We start from the raw sequence: 18,739 nt of genomic DNA on the forward strand, positions 1-18,739 counted from the left end.
GCCGAATGGCCTACTCCTGCACCTATTTTCTATGTTTCTATGTCTAAGCACTTCGGAATTAGTAAGCGTCCAATTTCAAGTGAAGAATCGCCCTACTTCCAGTCCCATTCCTCGAATAGAAGTACTCACGCACTCAAAACTTCGCTACAGCTCTTGCATTTAGGAAAGGGGAGAGCGGATTTGGACATATGCGCTGGTTTTCATTCGTCAGCCGAGTTTGGAGCAAAGATACTCTTGGAGCGACCGCTGCCTCCTGGAACTTACCATTAACAGCAGGGAGGTTGAGACATCCCGCCGACCGCGGGCAGGGGGCTTCCACAGTGACGGCGCCGTCACTGGACATGTGCCTCTGGCCACTACTCAGAGGCGCTCAAAGGGAACTCGCAATCCAAAATAAAGTAATACCATCCTTCACTGGGAGGGGGCTGGCACGGGCGGCTGTGGACCCCTCCTTCCTGGCGTCTCTGGGAGTAGGGGGGAGTTTGAGCGCCTTTCCGCTGCCGGGAGAGAGAGGGAGGGAAGGAGGGAAGGAAGGGACGAGACCTCGGGCAGCGAAATGTCCAGCGAACTCAAGCAAAGGAAGAAGCCGGCGGCTGGCAACAAGCAGGGCCAGGCGGTCAGGGAACAGACTGTGAAAGGGATGGCGTCGGAGGAGGAGCCGGGGAAGAAGCCAAAGCCCGAGCCGGAGCCCGATCGGCGCAAGGAAGGCAGCCGGGGAACAGCCTTGTGTCTGTGTCTGCTCTCACTGGTCGCCAGCGCGGTGCTCGCAGGGTGAGAGTGGGCGGGCAGGGGGTGGGGGGGTGGGGTGGGTGGACTCACACTGAGAGTGGGGTGGGTGGGGTGGGTGGACTCACACTGAGAGTGGGGGGGTGGGGTGGGTGGACTCACACTGAGAGTGGGTGCAAGGGGCGCTCACTGAGAGTGGGTGCAAAGGGTGAGAATAAGCGTCGGGGGCGCTCGCTGAATGAGAGTGGGCGCTTGCAGAGTGAGAGCAGACGCTCGAAGGGCGAGAACAGGCGCAATGGGAGCTCTTAGGGGCGCAAGGGGCCCTCGGTGAGTGAGAAAGGGCTCGGTGAGTGAGAGTGAAGGGCGTAAGGGGTGTTGTTCGGGTGAGAGTGGGTGCAAGAGACGCCCAATCGTTGCCTCCATTTCAATTAGCAATTTCCCCAATATCTTATGTGGGATCTTTTCGTTCCGAAGAATGAAAGAACAGAAACGTTACCCTCTATTCAAAAGCTAAAGACGTCCAAAAGTGTGTTAACGGGACGAGAACTGCACATTTCTGTGGTCCAGTAGTATTTTCAATCGCTGTGCGATTCAAAAGGAAAAACTAAACATGGCTGTGGCTTCCCATCCCATTTGAACTGGAGTTGCGTGTGCAGCTTGCTTCGGTCATTTTGCCAAGAGGTGGAAAGTAAATCTAAATCTGACTTTTATTTTGCAACGGAGATAGACACAAAAAGCTGGAGTAGCTAACTCAGTATCTCTGGAGAGGAGGAATGGGTGACAATTCGGGTCGAGACCCTTCTTCAGACTGATGTTGTCTAACTCTCCTCACGGCGAGGATCACACATCACACTGTAGCCGGGAGGCGGGGTGGTGCGGGTTGCTGTGGACGATCACACGTCCCAGGAAAGCTGCGAGCATTCGCTTCTCTGGCTGTTCCACAGGAATGTGAGCCGTGGGGCCGACCCGGGACAACGCTCTTGTTCGCCTTCAAGCGACGAAGAAACGTTACATTTGGATGGAATCAATGTAGTTTCTTAAAATAGTTTTTTAAACTGCATTAAGCGCGTCCAGTGAGTTGGGTGTCTCCAGTCAATTCACATACTTCTACCTAGGCGCCCCTCCATTGCGCTGTGCGACTGTTGCTAGCGCGTTTTAGAACCATTGGACGTGGCACTTGCCGCTCGCTTTTACCCACCGAGAGTGTTTAATTGTCATATGTACCGAAGCGATGAAATTCTTACTTGAAGCAGCGGAAGATGTTAGTTAACACGGTATCAAACAAAAAGAAAACCAATAACTAAAATATAGTGCAGTGCAAAACAAAACAAAAGTCAGAAGTTCTTGGTGCAAACAAGACAGTTCCTAGCTTGACACATTCCTTTTCTCCAGAGATGCTGCCTGTTCCGCTGAGTTACTCCAGCATTTTGTGTCTATCTTCTGTGTGAACCAACATCTGCTGTTCCTTCCTACGCGGTTCCGAGCTTGAAGTTTAGTTAGAGTTCGGAGTTTTCAATAGCCTGAGGCTGTGGGCAAGAAACTGTTCTTGATCCTGGAGGCCACGGTATTAGACGTCTGCACCTTCTTCCCGATGGCAGGAGTGAAATGAAAGCATGGCCAGGGTGGCGTGGGTCCTTGATGATACTAGCTGGCGTTTTGAGGCAATGTCTTCAATGGATACCTTTAATGGTGGGGAGGTCCATACCCAAGATGGATCAGTGTCCACCATATTTTGTAATCTCCTTCGATCCTGGGCATTCGAGTTACCAAACCAAGCCTTGACGTAACCATTCACCAGTCTTTACCGAGCACCTGTAGAAGTTTAAGAGAGTATTCATTGACTTAATGAATCATCGCAATTTTCGATGGGAATAGTGGCGATGATGGACTGATTGCATCAAGGTGCATCTCAGATCTTCAGAGATAGGCACATCCAGTAACTTCAAATTTATGATTCTCTCCATCACCAACCCATTGATGAAGATATGTTTGTGGATCCTTGGGCTTTCTCTTCCAAAGTGAACAATCAGTTCCTTGGTTTTATTGACATTGACAGCAATGTTGTTGTTCTGCCACCATTCAAGCAGATGATCAATCTCCCTCCTGTACTCCGACTCAGCATTACCTATTATTCATCCAACAACAATGGTGTAATTGGTAAATTTAAAGATGGAGTTGAAACTATCTGGCTGCATAGTCATTGGTATAGAGTGAGTAGAGCAGGGGACTGAGTACACAGCCTTAAGATGCTCCTGTGCTTATGGTTATTGAGGAGGAGGTATAAGCTGAATGCACACATAAATAACTAAGCAAAACTGAAATGGTTTTAAAATGCATAAATTACCTTCCTCTTGCTTTTCTTCTTTGCAGTCTATAATTCCCCCTGTGAAATCATAAGTGTCATAGATCCTAACACATGATTCAACAGCTGACATCCTGCCACCCACATCCATCCCTTCAAGTAATTGCTGAGGTTTGATTTAATCATAAATGCTCAACTCTTAGGGGTGATTGGGTGAGCTGAAATGCAGGGCGCGACTACCCTTTTGTAAATTTGGAATTTCCACAGTCAACTCATGCGGGGAAGCTTGGTGTCATCTAGGTGGGCAAATGATCAGAGCTGTGGCATCAACCAGAAAAATCCATGCCAATGGTTGCCTTTTTAGGGGTCAAGTCTTCAAAGGGTGCAAAGGAATGTAAAACTTGGTCCTACATGTTTCTACTTCTTTCAAAATGGTACTGCAGTGAAACTAGCCATTTGAACTTTGTATTTCTATAGATGTCATTGCCTGCATTGTTGCAGATACAGTATCGTAAATGGCAAGTTTCTTTTTCGCAGGGTTATGTTTCAGCAGTCAGCTAACTTTGCTGAACTGGAGCAGAAGTACCAGCAGCTCTACACAAAATCTCTCGCTGCCCAGGGTTTGGGAGACGAAGTTAGCAAAGTTTCAAAAAAGGTAAATGTATTAATTGTGCCCACTGTATAAATTTTCTAAAATAAGTGCTTGGTTGAGTAAATATCGTGATAAAATTGTTTATAGTTCAGATAAAATATTGTCGCCCAATTTTGGAGCATGTTTACAATGGGATTCTGGTAATCAAGAAATCATGATAAGTCATGGCAAATTTTGAAATTGAATTCAGGAAAGATAACTTTGTGAGCTGAAACCAAAAAATCACTGTTACATTTTTAAACTTTGTTTTCATTAGGGGAATAGTATCTACATGTACTCAATTCAGCAGTCTTGATCCTGATGCTTACTAGTCTCTGTTCAGTTATTAAAATATTAAATAAATCATCTACTGCTGTTTAAGGGCATCTGTTTTTGCCTGAGGTATAAATAAGTTATTTTCAGTATAATAGAGATGAAACTATGACTTAGGCAATGAAAGGACGAGAAAGCTTCATGCAAGAGAACACTCGGTTTTATTAAGACTTTATTTGTAATGAGTTGGACACAACTGTTGGTTTGGTCTCTTCAACAACGATTGAATTTCACGAATCTCTAGATTCTCCAGATACATTTTTCAAATCATTGTGAAATTGTTTCCCAGATCACAAAGTAAGTAAAGGTAATGGTAAATAGAGAAGCTAATATTCAAATTGACATTGCTCAGTACAGCTTCATATGGACTTTATATTTCATCTTTGAACCTTTCATTGTTTGCAGTCACTGTCCAGAATTATCAATGAGCCTCCTGTCAGATCTTTGTGGGAGAAATATTACAAATGTCCACTCTGATAAATACCCACTCTTTTTTACACTGATTTAAACTGTAAATAACCAAAAATAATGCTATTCAATTTTGTTTGCTTTCATTTCTATAAAACAAACATGCTGCTGGTTATTTTCTTACAACCAGCCGAGATATTTTGGATTTTATTCTTTTGATTAGAAGGTATGGGCCTAAAATTCTATTTTCAGTAGCTGATGTTGAAATGTTAAGATGCCACCATAGGAATAGGAATTTGATTTGAAAAACAAGGATAATTTAAATAATAATAGAATTCCAGATTGTGGTCAGTAAACCCATCTGATTTATTACTGTTGTTCAGAGGTGAAACATTGATGTCTACTTGGTCTGGACCACATGCAACTTCAGACCCCCTCCCCCATGTGATTGATGCTAAATTGATCTCTGAAATGGCCTAACAAGCTTTTCAGCTTGGCAGTAATGGATGGACAGTGAATGATGATCTTGCCAGTAACCAAATATTGTACAATAATGACACAAAAGATGCAGATACTGGAATCTTGAGCAAAAAACAAAGCGCTGGAGGACCTTAATGGGTCAGGCAGCATCTGTGGAGAAAAATGGAGAGAATCTTTCCATTTCCCTTTACAGATACTACCTGAGCCACTGGCAGTATTTTTACAATTTTTATTGTAAATTATTTTTTTCTAAATGGTAGATCATGTACCAATGGATAACAGTACTCTATATAACTTTCTGCAGGGTTAATTCCTATTGAACATTTTACAGACGATCACATGAAGATTTGTGAGCATTTCTCTCTTTTATACTATAGGGTACTACTTTCAAATTCATATATTGTTACATTTCAAAACCTAAGAAAGGAATATAGTAGGAGTCTAGCGAAAATTCACCAACATCTTTCCTGGGATGGCAAATCTGTCATATGAGTGGAATTCAGCAGATGAGGCTTTTTGTAGACATAAAATATTAATATGGAGTCCCTGATTTACTTTCAGAACAAACTCTCTTTATTGCACATTGGCCAACTTGGGAGACATGTGTCCTAGGACAGATGTTCTCCTGTCCGAGGGCAGATGATCACAGGTTCGATCCTGACTAGGGTACTTGTGTGTTCTCCGTGACCACTTAGGTTTTTTCTGAGTGCTCCGGTTTCCCCCCCTATTCCAAAGATGTGCAGGTTTTTTGGTAAAGATTGTAAATTGTCTCTAGTGTGTAGGATCGTGCTAGTGTAAGGGGTTTGCTGATCGGTGTGGACTCAGTGGGCCTGTTTCCGTGGTGTATCTCTAAACTAAACTAAACTTGATGAAAGTGAGAGGAGTCAAAAGTGAAAAGTTGTTGAAGATCTCTTTATTGTGCATTTCCGTGTTTCTTCATTGTTTTTTATACTACTAATCTCCATTCCTCTGGAGACGGTGAAGTAGTTGCTAGGCAGCATTCTTGCCCGATGAGAAAGAGAAGAAGAGGGAGTGAACGGGTGAGACTGGTCCTTGATCATGCTGGTTGTCTTGTCTTCAGCGTGAAGTGTAGATGGAGTCCACGGAAGGAAGGTTGGTTTGTGTGATGGTCTGCGCTAGGTCCACAATTCTCTGCAAGTTCTTGCGCTCTTGGATGGAGCTGTGATGCATCCCAATAAAATGTTTACTACAGTGCATCTGTAGCAGTTGGGGAGGACATGGATAAGTTGTGTTTTGGGTCAACATTTCTTTATTTTAAGGTGGTGAATCTTTGGATGGGTCAGACGATGATAACATTCAAAATTGAGGTGCATAGGTATCTGAATTTAAAGGAATCAATGTACATGTTGACAGGGCATGAAAGTGGCCATTGTTGAATAGCAGAGCAAGCTCAAAGGGCTTGTATGGCCTTCTCTCACTGAATGTGAAGCTCTTTTGAATACTTTTTCAATGTAGTACTAAAACGTGCTCATTCTGATTTGGTGTGTACGTTTATTGATTGCATACTGCGAACAGATGGTGCATAATTGTATTATTTTGAATAAATTGAAGCGTTTTGGGAATAAATTTTACTGAGATAGAGCAGCTTGCACTTTTATCTTCCACATCCCATTGGGAAATACTTCAGTGATGTGTGCAATTAGTGATATGCTGCCTTCATTTAATACTGTATGTTGCTTTTGTGGCTGGGAGTATCATAAAACATGAAGATGCCACTTGAAAAACTCTTCCCCCATTTGCACAGGACTGAGTTGCTGTTGTCCAGCAGTTGCCTCTCAATCATTTTCCTCCAGGTTTTTGCTGGTGAGGCAGCTGCCACACATTAGATCTCAAAAGACTGGTGAGTTCCAACAGGCTGACTGTGGCTCACCTCATCTGAAGATAAGACAATCTCACGCACTCCAAACATTCTATGTTCAGATGTGAGCCAAGAAATCATCATTTCTTCAGATGATGTCATGCATTCCATTTTTTTTTAAAGTTAAAAAATATATCGTGGCATGCAGATTAGCTATAAGTGTGAATTAAGTCAGAATATTTTGAACACAATTTTAAGGATGATTAAGTAGTTTTGCACTTGTTTTGTGTTGTGGATGCAGCTGGAGTTATCAGAAGAAGTCCTGCAGAAAGCCCTATCATCTAGTTCGGTCATGAACGTCTTTGAACAGGAGATGTCAGAGCTGCGTGGCAGTATGAATAGCTTACAAAATAAAGAACAGACAATAGCAAGAAAAATGCAGAATGTCAACCAAAACTTCCAAAATATTTCCGATACATGGAAACGAAGCTTAAGTGAAATAAATAGTGAGATTGCAAACCTGAAGTCAGAGTCGAAGAACATGCATAATAAAATTACATCGGAAATTAATACAGTGGAACATGGTATGAAGAAACTCAATGTAAAGATGGAAGAATTAGAAATTAGTACTTTGGGAAACACAAGAGCAATCAAACAGCAAGAGGAAGAAGATTTAAGTGGCCTTGAGAAGCAAGCAAACTGGAATACAAAGAGTATCCAGGAACTATCTGAACAACAAAACAGCCTGATATCAAACGACATAGAGCTAGTGGAAAAACTAACTGAGTTTGAACCAAAGTTTAAGGAATGTGAAGAAGCACTTCCTTTAATTGATAAAGGTGTTCACTCTGTCCTCAAGGTGTCCAGAGACCTTAGAAGCACAGAAATGAAAATGGATGACATAACAGTTCAGATGTTTAACTTGGAGGACAATATGCTCAAAATCATTACTGAAATATTAGATTTAAAGACAGAACTGGAATCCTTACAGTCTGACTCTACCATCTAATGCTCAATAAGTAATATTGTGAAAATTAATGTAATGGAATGTAACAGCAATGTGAGAAGGAAAATAATTACCATGAAGCATTCCACAGGTAGATAATGTTGTATTTTGAGTGGGGAAGGCAAGCACCATTGATGCCAACTTCATCATCTGTGTCCAACGGTGGTAATTGGACCTTATCTGTTGGTAACTAAATTGACAAGGCATTCCCATCTTGAGCAAGATGACCAATATATTCCATGTTTGGTTAGGGTCCAAATGGCAATTGCATTCAACTTTTGCAAATAATCAACTGAGACAGTAGAGATGTTTACTATCTTTGAAATTTGATCTTATTAACGATCACGTTGTCATTACAATTTTGACTTGATTTGGCATATTAAATGAGAAACTCTTCAGACGAAGGTCATGGACATGCATGGATAACTATGTTACACTCTTCACAACTGCTCCTGACTATGAGTGTTTCTAAAAAAATTGGTTTTGGAGAAGAAATGTGAAAGGGATGCTGTGTGTAACTATCAATGGACATCGACAGTAACACAACTGATTAACACATGTGCTGCACTAAAGTAAATTCGAGTAATTTAAATTACCTTTATGTAACTTGGTTTGCTGGCTCAATTCTAAGGTTAAAGATTTGGGCACAAATTACATTTCATGTATTTTATTAAACAATTAACGTTTTTACTCAATGAAGAGCATAGATAATAATTCCGTATTAGTGATAATATCACAGCAATAATATCTACATTGCACCAGTTTGAAGGTTGTGTGCCTGTCTGAACTTGCAGCCTTTCCCACAGCACATTCCTGTGCAAGTGCAGGAGACCCACTTGCTTGACAACAGCCCAGGCAACTGCAAGAAATCCAACATCTTTTACCTTCCACCTTCCCACTCTCCTGGGTCATTATAAGCTTCACACATGAAGAAATCATTTACTTATACATTTTTCAAATTGGTATTCTGCATTTCTTACCCAACATTTGATCTCCCTTATAGTAAAAAGATTTAACACAGGTCAAGTGGCTGCTTCCAATCTCCTACCACTTTATAACTCACATGAAAAATAAACTGCTGCAGAGGTTCATTCATGCAGCATCTGTGGAGGGGAAGGCATTGTCCCTGTTTTGGGTTGAGACCGAATGAAGACTGAGAATGGAGACAGAAGGTAGCCGCTATAAAGAGGAGAGGGAGAGGGGTGAGACAGGGGGCTAGTGGGTGATAGCTGGACTGGGGAGGGTTGAGGGATGATGGGCAGATAGAGCCAGGGAGGGGAGGGGTGCTGGGAAAGAGGCAGTCAGGTAGTGAGAAGTGGAAGAAGACAAGGTGAAAGGGGCTAGATGGAACCACTGGAGGGGAGGGTGAATGAGGAGGCAGGCTGGAGGATGACGAATAGGGATACAAAGCTTACAAATGTCGAAATCTCCATCTTATTCCAATTCTGACTTGTTCTCAGCCTTCTCACCTCTTCCAACAAACTTCAAATTAAGGACAAAGAAAAGACTTCTTCTGCCAAACATGTGCTTATCAGCAATTTGGCTCGATATTGAGTCCCAACAAGTTCAGTTAATATATAGACAGTATAGAGTTGTCTGATGTGTGTTCTGTCTTCCATTGTCATTTATACAGGCATCACAAACATATGTTGACATTCTTGTTGCCTGCGTGATATGTCTGAATAATCGCAAAATAAAGTAATTGCGGTAATCTATTTCCATTCAGCAAAAACTGTTGAACTGGGTAATCATACAGCCTTTGAAACAATGATTTATAATAGTGTAAATGTCTCAGTTTATTTAGCAATAAAACCTGCATCCATCTTATATGTCAGTGAAAATCACAAAAACTGTAGATGATGCATTTTCCAGGTAAACTACAAACTACGGACTAATAGCTTGAAATTCAACAATCAACCAAGTTACACTGTGGAATCAGTCTGAAGTAAAGAAAAAACCTTGCGTGAATTTTGACCAAAGAAAGAGAGACTGAAATCCCTTCTTGCTTTCCTAAGCTCCTATATATATATATATATATATATATATATATATATATATATATTGAGAGACAAAATACATAGCAAAAGATGAATGAATGAATGAATGAATGAATGAATGAATGAATAAGTTGGCCAAGTATGCATATACAAGGAATGTGCCTTGATGCTCCGCTCACAAATGACAACACAAACATATAATTAACAATTAAGAATAAAGCATAACCACATCAAAACAATAAGGATACAACATTACGGTCTAAACATGTGGGTGAAAATAAACCAGAGCAAAAAAGAGACTAGAGACTTTGGTTATTGAGTAGAACTATCACTCGTGGAAAAAAAGCTGTTTTTATGTCTGGCTGTGACTGCTTTGACAGTCCGAAGTCGCCTTCCAGAGGGAAGTGCTTCGAAGAGTTTGTGGCCAGGGTGAGAGGGGTCAGAGATGATCTTGCCTGCTCGCTTCCTGGCCCTTGCAGTGTATAGTTCGTCAATGGGGGGAAGGTTGCAGCCAGCAACCTTCTCAGCTGTGCGAACGATCCGTTGCAGCCTCTGAATGTCGTGCTTGGTGGCTGAGCCAAACCAGACCATGATGGAGAAGGTGAGGATGGACTCAATGATAGCAGTATAGAATTGGACTATCATTGCCTGTGTCAGATTGTGTTTCTTCAGTTGCCGCAGGAAGTACATCCTCTGTTGGGCCTTTTTGACTGTGGAGTCGATGGTGGCCCCCATTTAAGGTCCCTGGACATGATGGTTCCAAGGAACTTAAATGACTCCACAGATGTGACTATGGTGTTGTTGATGGTGAGTGGGGGGAGGGGAGGGGGATCTCTTCGAAAGTCTACAAGTAGTTCCACTGTCTTGAGAGCATTGAGCTCCAGGTTGTTGCGATGGCGCCAGGACACCAGCTGTGTCACTTCTCCTCTGTAGGCAGATTCCTCCCCATCCTGGATCAGTCCAATCAGGGTCGTGTCATCCGCAAACTTGAGGAGCTTGACAGAGGAGTCTGTGGAGATGCAGTCATTGGTATAGAGAGAGTAAAGGAGTGGGGAGAGTACGTAGCATGAGTACGAGTATGACCATAATGGCCATAAGATATGATAGTTTGAAAAAGAATGACTGCAAATATATGGTTGAGTCAGCTTGAGGCAAATATTTTATGATAGCTTCAGAATCAATCATGAACATTGATATGTTTAAGGTCAACAGAGGAATAACAATGAAAAACTTTTCTATTAAAATACGTTTATTGAATTTAAACAGGAGACACATTGAATTTGATGCCAAATTAGTCTATAAAGGCAACGTATAAGTAGTTATCACTGTAATGTTAGCCATTTCGGCCGTTCGTCAGCTAAAGATCAACCAAACTACACCCATGTGTGTGACAAATAACTTTTATGTATTTCCATATTTATGATATCACACGGTGATATCTTGAACCTGGAGGAACAATATAAAGTTTGCTTTTATTTGAAAACCTTACCTTGGTGAGCCAAGTAGGTCAGAGGCAAATATCCAATTTAGTACTGATGGAGAGCTGCCTAATTTATAAAAGCACAAATCAATAACTCAATCAATACATCTAAATATGGTCAGGTAATCACATGCAATGCATTTGTAAGCATTCCGAGGGTGGAAATGCATTCATTTGATAGAGAAAGCAAGCCTACAAATATATATATATTTAAAATGACTTGCCTTCAAATGATACATAATGAAGTACTATTGAAACCTTATCACTGCCGTAAGAGACACAGTAATCAGTCTTCTGCAGCAAGATCCTGCAGTAACCATTCATGTTGTAAATCCATGTAAATTTGCTTTAAAATAGCAATAATGGATTATTTATTTTGATTAGAAGGACAAAAGACAAATTATCATCATTTCCTGAAGCAGCTTCCTGGCAGTCCCTAATGTTCATGACAATATTACCATGATGTTTTACAAGCAAAATAATACATGATGTGCTGGATATTTTCTCATCTAATGATCAGGTGATAGTTTCCATAAGGGACAAAAATGCTTCAGATGTGCAGGCTGTAAGTTCTTATTTTCAGTTCCTGTGCAGTGCAAGGACGCGGACTATCAGCAGCAATCACAATTGTGGAGCAATAATTGGCTGTTAGAGTGCTCTCCCAATCATCTCTTACAGAAAATGACAATGCCATAGACGTACCAAGCTAACACAGTGACCAAATGTGCATAAATTAGGTGCAATGTTGAAAAAAGGTAAATGAGTAATAAAATGAGATTACGGGCTTTTTTTGTGCTTAATTTGCTTTCTAGTATGTCTCCAGAAATTAAAATAATTTCTTGAATTAACAAAAATCATTTTGGACTCCAATGGAATAATTATTAAAGTCGACCTCGAAGCAACAGATTTTCAGGCAGAAAAGTTCACATGAATCTATAGAACCCGTACTTCCTTTTTCCCATTTATGAAGAACGATCTTTAAGAAAATATCTATTTTTTCCCCCCGCACTGATGGTGCCTGATCTATTGAGCTTTTCCAGCTTTTTTGTATCTTTTATTTATGATATCTTTTCAATTGAACAGCTTTCAGAATCTGGCATGTCTGATTATATTTTATGTTTAGATCTCTGGGATGGGCCTTGAACTTACAAACCTTTAAGTCAAAAGGAGGAATGGTGAGGCATGTTATAAGCAAACTTTGCATCTTTTGTATTATCCACGGTCAAATTTTCAACTATTCACCTGCAGTAATATTTACATTTTGTGGCATGAAATACTGATAAGTGCAGTAATCCTATGTGCAACAAAACAAAGGACTCGATGCCTACCTGTGCACTAACATACTGGGCAAAAACAGGATCATGATTCTGATATTGGAATAACTTGGGCATATGATTGATAATAGCCCAGAATCTAACATAAAGCTGGAGGAATTTTTGGTACTTTTATTCGAGATATTGTGCCTTTTCTCTCCTTGCATGATTAAATTTGAATGTTATCCAGTTTTAATTACTTTTTAACTTTTAGTATCGAGTTATATCTGATTGTTTTTATACAGTTGCTATACATGCATTTATATTTTGCAAGTGTATTATTGTTTAGTTTAGTTTAGGGATATAGTGTGGAAACCCTCGGCTCACCAACCAGCAATCCCCACACATTACTACAAGCCTACACACACACTGGGAGCAATTTATACTTATACCAAGTGTACAAACCCAAGCCAATTAACCTACAAACCTGTATGTCTGGAGTGTGGGAGGAAACCGAAGATCTTGGAGAAAACTCACGCTGTCACGGGGAGAACATACAAACTCCGTACAGACAGCACCTGTAGTCGGGATCGAACCCGGGTCTCTGGTGCAGTATGCGCTGTGAGGCACCAACTATACCGCTGCACCACCGCCCATTTGTGTTTTAAGATTAATTTTGCAATACACATTTGCTTTTTTTCCATTCCTTCTCAGAATTTGAAATTCTGTGGTTGAGCCAACAATTATTGCCCAACCTTACAAAGTTTTAAATATTTAATTAGTCCACTTCAGATGACAGTTAAATGCCAGCTATTTTAATGTGGTACTGGAGCAACATATGCCCTGCACTGAATTAAACAGGTGATTTACAGCTCTGAACGTCATCAGTAAACTTGATGGGTTTTGTAACAGTGTCACAACTCTGATTAATTTATCTGATATCTTATGAATTGAATCAAAGTCTCAAGTATTCATGGTGAAATATACAACTGTACATTTTAGGTAGTTACCCCCTGTTGATGAGATAATATTTATTGTCATTTAGTTCAATTTTGCACAATGCTGAATATTTTGTATTCGTGTCTTAATGGGAAATTAAGTTATGATCATTGTAATGAAAGCATGAAAGTTGAACATCTGATGTGACTTTAGTCCCTTTGGGACAACTTATATTGTTAGGGTCTTGATGTATGAGAAATCAAAGATGAAATCTAGATCTTACTGTTTCATTTGAAAGCTTGATGGAGGAGTGCCATAATGGCTTTGTATACCTTGATTTATCAACTGTTTTACCCAATTCTCCAATATGTTAATAATAAAATTATTATTTCGTATATATCTGTTTAATTGAAATATGTCACAATATTTTAGCACAAAATATGTACCACTTTTGAAAAATACCAATTTGTTCTGTCATTTAGTGGTTTTGGTTCTATGTTCACAGTTCAATAGTTCATGGTAAATACTGATTTGATTACATGCTAAACATATTCTCTTGTGAATATTGTTTTTCAATAATGTTGTTGTGCAAAAACCAGACACTGACAACTGTGTAAGTGTGCAAGGCAGGGGAGATGAACTTTACCAATTATTGAACTGGTAAAATGGTTTAAATGTGAAAGTGCAGGTCATATGCCAATGCTTGAATTAAAGTATTCTGTTTAGATAGTGAGTCTGAATTGTATTGGGCTAATTGTTCCAAAGTCCTAATTCTCCTTTCCCACCAATGATTGTATGTATTTAGCCAAAATGATTTGAAATGTATTGAATTATGGGACAGCCATTTTGGGGTACATTTTAAACCCACAGTGTTTGAAGCTCTGATTTCTTCCAAATCTGACAGAGCTAATGCAAATGAGAATTCATTCTAGTTATGCAGAGCACGTAATGAATGCAAAATAGCTCCCTCCTATATCCAATGGATGCTTTTTTATTAGATTTCCCTTCTTTGTACTTTGCACGCCTCTGTTGCTGCATCTGTTAACACACGCTTCATTTTCCTTTCTACTGCTTTTGCAACTTGTGTTCTCACTTTGAGCCCCAGAAGTTGGCATGATGCTGCAGCAAGTAGTCCTGCTCTCTCACTGCTCCATTGACTATTCTGACTTTGGGTGGTGCCAGTGTGAAGTTCACACATCCTTCCTGCGACTGTGATGTTTCCTCCTGGCGCTTAAGTTTGCTCCCACATTCCAAATAAATTTGGTTGGTGTGTTAATTGGCAGGTAAACTACGACCAGTGTAATGGGTTGCATCGGAGGAGAGTTGATAGGTCCATGAGAGATATGAGTTTACAGGAAAGTAGGTGATTAACATGATTAATGGGATTGCTGGGAGAACCATCATCGAATCGGTGGGCTGGAAGTCCTTCTGTGTCGCAAGGAAATATGAGAAGCAAATGTGCAAAACTCGAAATCCTAGTCGGCTTCATATTAAGCCGGCTGATTAAGATATCAGCTTCCAACCTGCAGTTTCACATTGAAACCATAGACAGACATTTCCCTAATTTAAACTGATGGTGGACTGAAAATTCTGAAACCGTGTAAGAGAAAATGCTGTCCGAAGCTATATAACTTTTTTTTTTTCAATTTCCAGTGGAAAACTTCAAGAATGTTTTTAGATTTTTCAATTTCTAAAACTAACAGAATAATCTTTTGCCTCCTTTTCAAGCTCTCAGAATTATACTTTGCTACATAAGGTTAAGGTTAACAAAACACAATTCAACATATTCTGTTATCTAATTATTTGCTGACTGAATGCTATTTATATATGTTGAATAAGTGGCACTTTAGCCTCATCATCTTAGTCAGTGCAGAGCTGGACATGTAATCCTTTAATCTCTTTCCTAATTACCACACTTTACTGTCTGATTTCTGATTCAGACCCCTTTTCACATTGATAATCCTCTCTCTTGCTCCCACTTTTTGACTTCAAAATCTTCGGTGGTAAACCACGTATTCCATCCTTTGTTACACACATGGATATACACATACATGCACAGACAGACACACACAATCACACATACGAACCTCTTTTTGTCCTTGTCTTAGCCCCCGTTCTCACTGCCATCTGCCAACAGGTGTATGTTTGTGGCAGCACTATAATTAAATTGGAAACACAAAGAAGCTTCACACAAACGGTGATGGGTGTATGGAACAAGCTGCCAGAGGAGGTAGTTGAGGCTGGGAATATCCCATCGTTTAAGAAACTGTTAGACAGGTACATGGATAGGACAGGAGGGATTATCCATGTCCTATCCATGGAGGGATATGGACCAAGTGCAGGCAAGTGGGACTAGTGTAGCTGTGACATTGTTGGCCGGTGTGGGCAAGTTGGGCCTGTTTCCACACTATCACTATGAATATGACTCTAAGCTGAAGTGTTAAAATGAAATAATTAGCCATTCCATTTGTAATCTGTATGTTTTTAAAACAAGCCAAGAATACACATCTGCTTTGGGTGGAATAAATTAGTTAATGTGAGGTTTGTTGATATTCTGTAACCTAGGATATTATGACCTAAAACAGGCTTTCATTGTGACTTAAAACTACCTAAAGTATAGCAAAGAACATAAAGTGGTTTGTTTAGAATTTTGTGATAGGCTAATTTTGTGCAATGTATATTTTTACATACATTGGAACATAGATACAATTAACATTATGTTATTATTTAAATCTTGTTCTTTTTACGGCTTAAAAATGTTTGAATTAGTTTTTGCATAATTAATATGGCTCAATCCACGAAGGTAACTATGGATCAAGATGTGTTTTGTTGTCTATTTATTTGCTAGCTATGTACTATTTACGTAAGTCGAGTCTATTGACCAGTTAACCCTTTCAACTTAGTCAGAAGTCAGTATGTAATCTAATACAGCATAGATGATGCATTATTAACAATATACTTGAGACGAGATGCCACCCATCAGAACTTGTGACACAGGTGACGTTTAAGGACCTATTATTTGAGAGAGAGTAGAGTTCCCCGAATACGTTCATGCATTAAGCAGCGATAAACGTTAATTAATTAAATGCACATTTTATTTCATTACAGGAAATGTGCAGCAAGAATGGATGTTGACATTGCAAGGTTATTAAGTAGTGCAAAGGAATCTGAACATACAAGATTTTTTTCTGGGAGAAATGATGCACTATAATTGCTATTGTTTATATTAGAAAAACAGATTCTTGAATTTGATGAATTTTTTGTGACATTTTCACTATTGAAACCATTTGCTTTTCTGCCTATAGTGTGAAAGTGCACAAGAAATCATGGACAAACTTAAAGACCATTCGCTGCTAAAACAAGTTGAAAATCTGCAGACGGAAATTAGGAAAATGAAGATTTGGTCAACGTCCATCACTGACAAAAGAAATGAATTGGATGAAAAATTAGCTTCTCTTTCTGATACCATTGAAAGGATTGAAAAGAGTACGGTTCAAATATCAAATGATGTCACCACAAAGCTTTCAAGTGTCAGAACGGATATTCGACGGATATCTGGTTTGGATTCGGATATTAGTTTACTAAAAGATTCCCTGCATGAACTGGAAACTAAAGTAACTAGTGTAGAGAAGACAGCCATCCACAACATCGGGGACTTAATTGCAACCAGTGTTGAAAGAGTCACACAACTGAAGAATTTGGTGACTAGAAACACAGACAAAATTGTATTTCTGCAGAAGAAGTTGACCGAATTAAAGGCCGAAGATGATAAACTTTCGGACAGAATTTTTAGTTTGGAAAATAGTCGAGCTAAACTTCTGAAAGCAATTATGTTTGCTAATGATCTTAAACCTAAAGTTTTCAACTTAAAAAAGGATTTCTCTCTCATAGAGCCACAAGTGAACGATATTATTGGAAGGATTGGTCGTATTTCTTCTGATTTGCAGAAAAGAAATGTGGAAATTGTCAACTTGAGAAAAGAAATAACTAACTGCACTGTAAATTCAAATGAAAATCAGGGGACAAAAGATCAACAAAGTCAGGTTACTGCAATGGGACAGTAATTGTATATTTTCGCATCAGCAGGCGAAGTTATAGAATAATCTGAATCAGTAATTTGTATTCTTGTCAAACCGTTTGTTTTCTGTTACTACTGAGAACAGGTCATGCTGATATCTCAATTATTTCGTTCATTTACTACAATGTTAATGTCCAATGATGAAACTCAGAGCATTGGAGTGACATTCCTTCAGCAACCTACAGACATTTGGAATTTATACAGATACATTTTTCTGAATAAATTATGTTTCTTTTAAATGTTTTACATTACATAATTGTATCATTTTTGTTAGAATATTATCGTGTAGGTGTTTATTAAACATTTTATAGTTTATTTTGTTATCAGTTTTGGAAGTAACACATTGTTAAAGAATGAGAATAATCAGTAGCCACATTAGGTTAAAAGAATAGAAAATTCTTGAGCTTCCTCTTTCTGCTATTCTATCAGAGATGTTGTTTCCTACAAATGTGTTAACATTACTACTAAAGCTGGAATGAGAAGGATTGGACAGATTAGTTTGAAGTTAGTGTGCTTGTTACTTCATAAAGTAGTTTATGTGCCCAGAGTTGCTGATAATTGAGCCTCAACTTTTTATAGTTGTTGGAATTTTACCAACCTTCATCATTCAAGTAAACCAGCGTGAGGGATGCAAGTGTAGTTGTTCATAAAGTTTTTTGTTGCTTTTGTGATAAAATGCCCTAAATTATCTTATTTCTTCGGCATAATATGAAGAATCTCAGGTGAAGAACTGTAAATGTAACTCCTGGTTAATAGTGATCTGCATTGCCTCATGTTAGAATGCTGTTATGCTTTGCCAAATGGTGGCACAATTATTGTCTTTGTAATGGTTCAAAAATAAAAAATACAATAATATAACTTAATATATATACTCATTTATGTGTAGCGCCTAAAATTGCCATATTTGATCTAATATTTAGCTTTTTTAAGAACCAGAGAAAAAAATTATTTTAATGCAACTAAGTTAATGTAATTTTTAAAAATCAACGCATCTACCTATTATTGCCGTCACTATACTTTTGATATTTTCTTATAGGAAAAAGAATGATTATTTGTTAAAGTTACTGTGATGTGTTTTTCCTTAACAAATGTTCTCTCACTAAAAGTTGTTGATGATGTTTTCTCACTTGCAATACATTTTACTCGTCAGTAGATTCTATCTGAACCCCATCAGCAGCAGCCCTTTCAAGTCAACCTTTCAGATCTATTCGTTGTTGGCACAAGGAGATGGATGTAGTACTGTAGATTTGGCCTCAGCAAAAGTTTTATATAAATACTGCCTTGTGA

The 18,739-nt window shown here is 39.2% G+C and overlaps 1 protein-coding gene across 2 annotated transcripts; it reads left to right on the plus strand.

Moving 5' to 3' along the window:
• Positions 1-342: 342 nt before the first annotated feature.
• On the plus strand, positions 343-18,274 carry ikbip (IKBKB interacting protein). Of its 2 annotated transcripts, none has more exons than XM_078420165.1 (3): positions 343-771; positions 3,566-3,683; positions 16,680-18,274. In XM_078420165.1, the coding sequence occupies exons 1-3, from the start codon at positions 557-559 to the stop codon at positions 17,436-17,438; spliced, it is 1,092 nt and encodes a 363-aa protein (XP_078276291.1). In that variant the 5' UTR covers positions 343-556; the 3' UTR covers positions 17,439-18,274. The 2 variants fall into 2 exon arrangements, with proteins under 2 accessions (XP_078276291.1, XP_078276290.1); XM_078420164.1 differs by lacking the exon at positions 16,680-18,274 and adding an exon at positions 7,001-8,893 and having other exon boundaries at positions 454-771.
• Positions 18,275-18,739: the final 465 nt, after the last annotated feature.

Source organism: Rhinoraja longicauda, chromosome 23 (genome assembly GCF_053455715.1).
Source record: "Rhinoraja longicauda isolate Sanriku21f chromosome 23, sRhiLon1.1, whole genome shotgun sequence".
Lineage (NCBI taxonomy): Eukaryota > Metazoa > Chordata > Chondrichthyes > Rajiformes > Arhynchobatidae > Rhinoraja > Rhinoraja longicauda.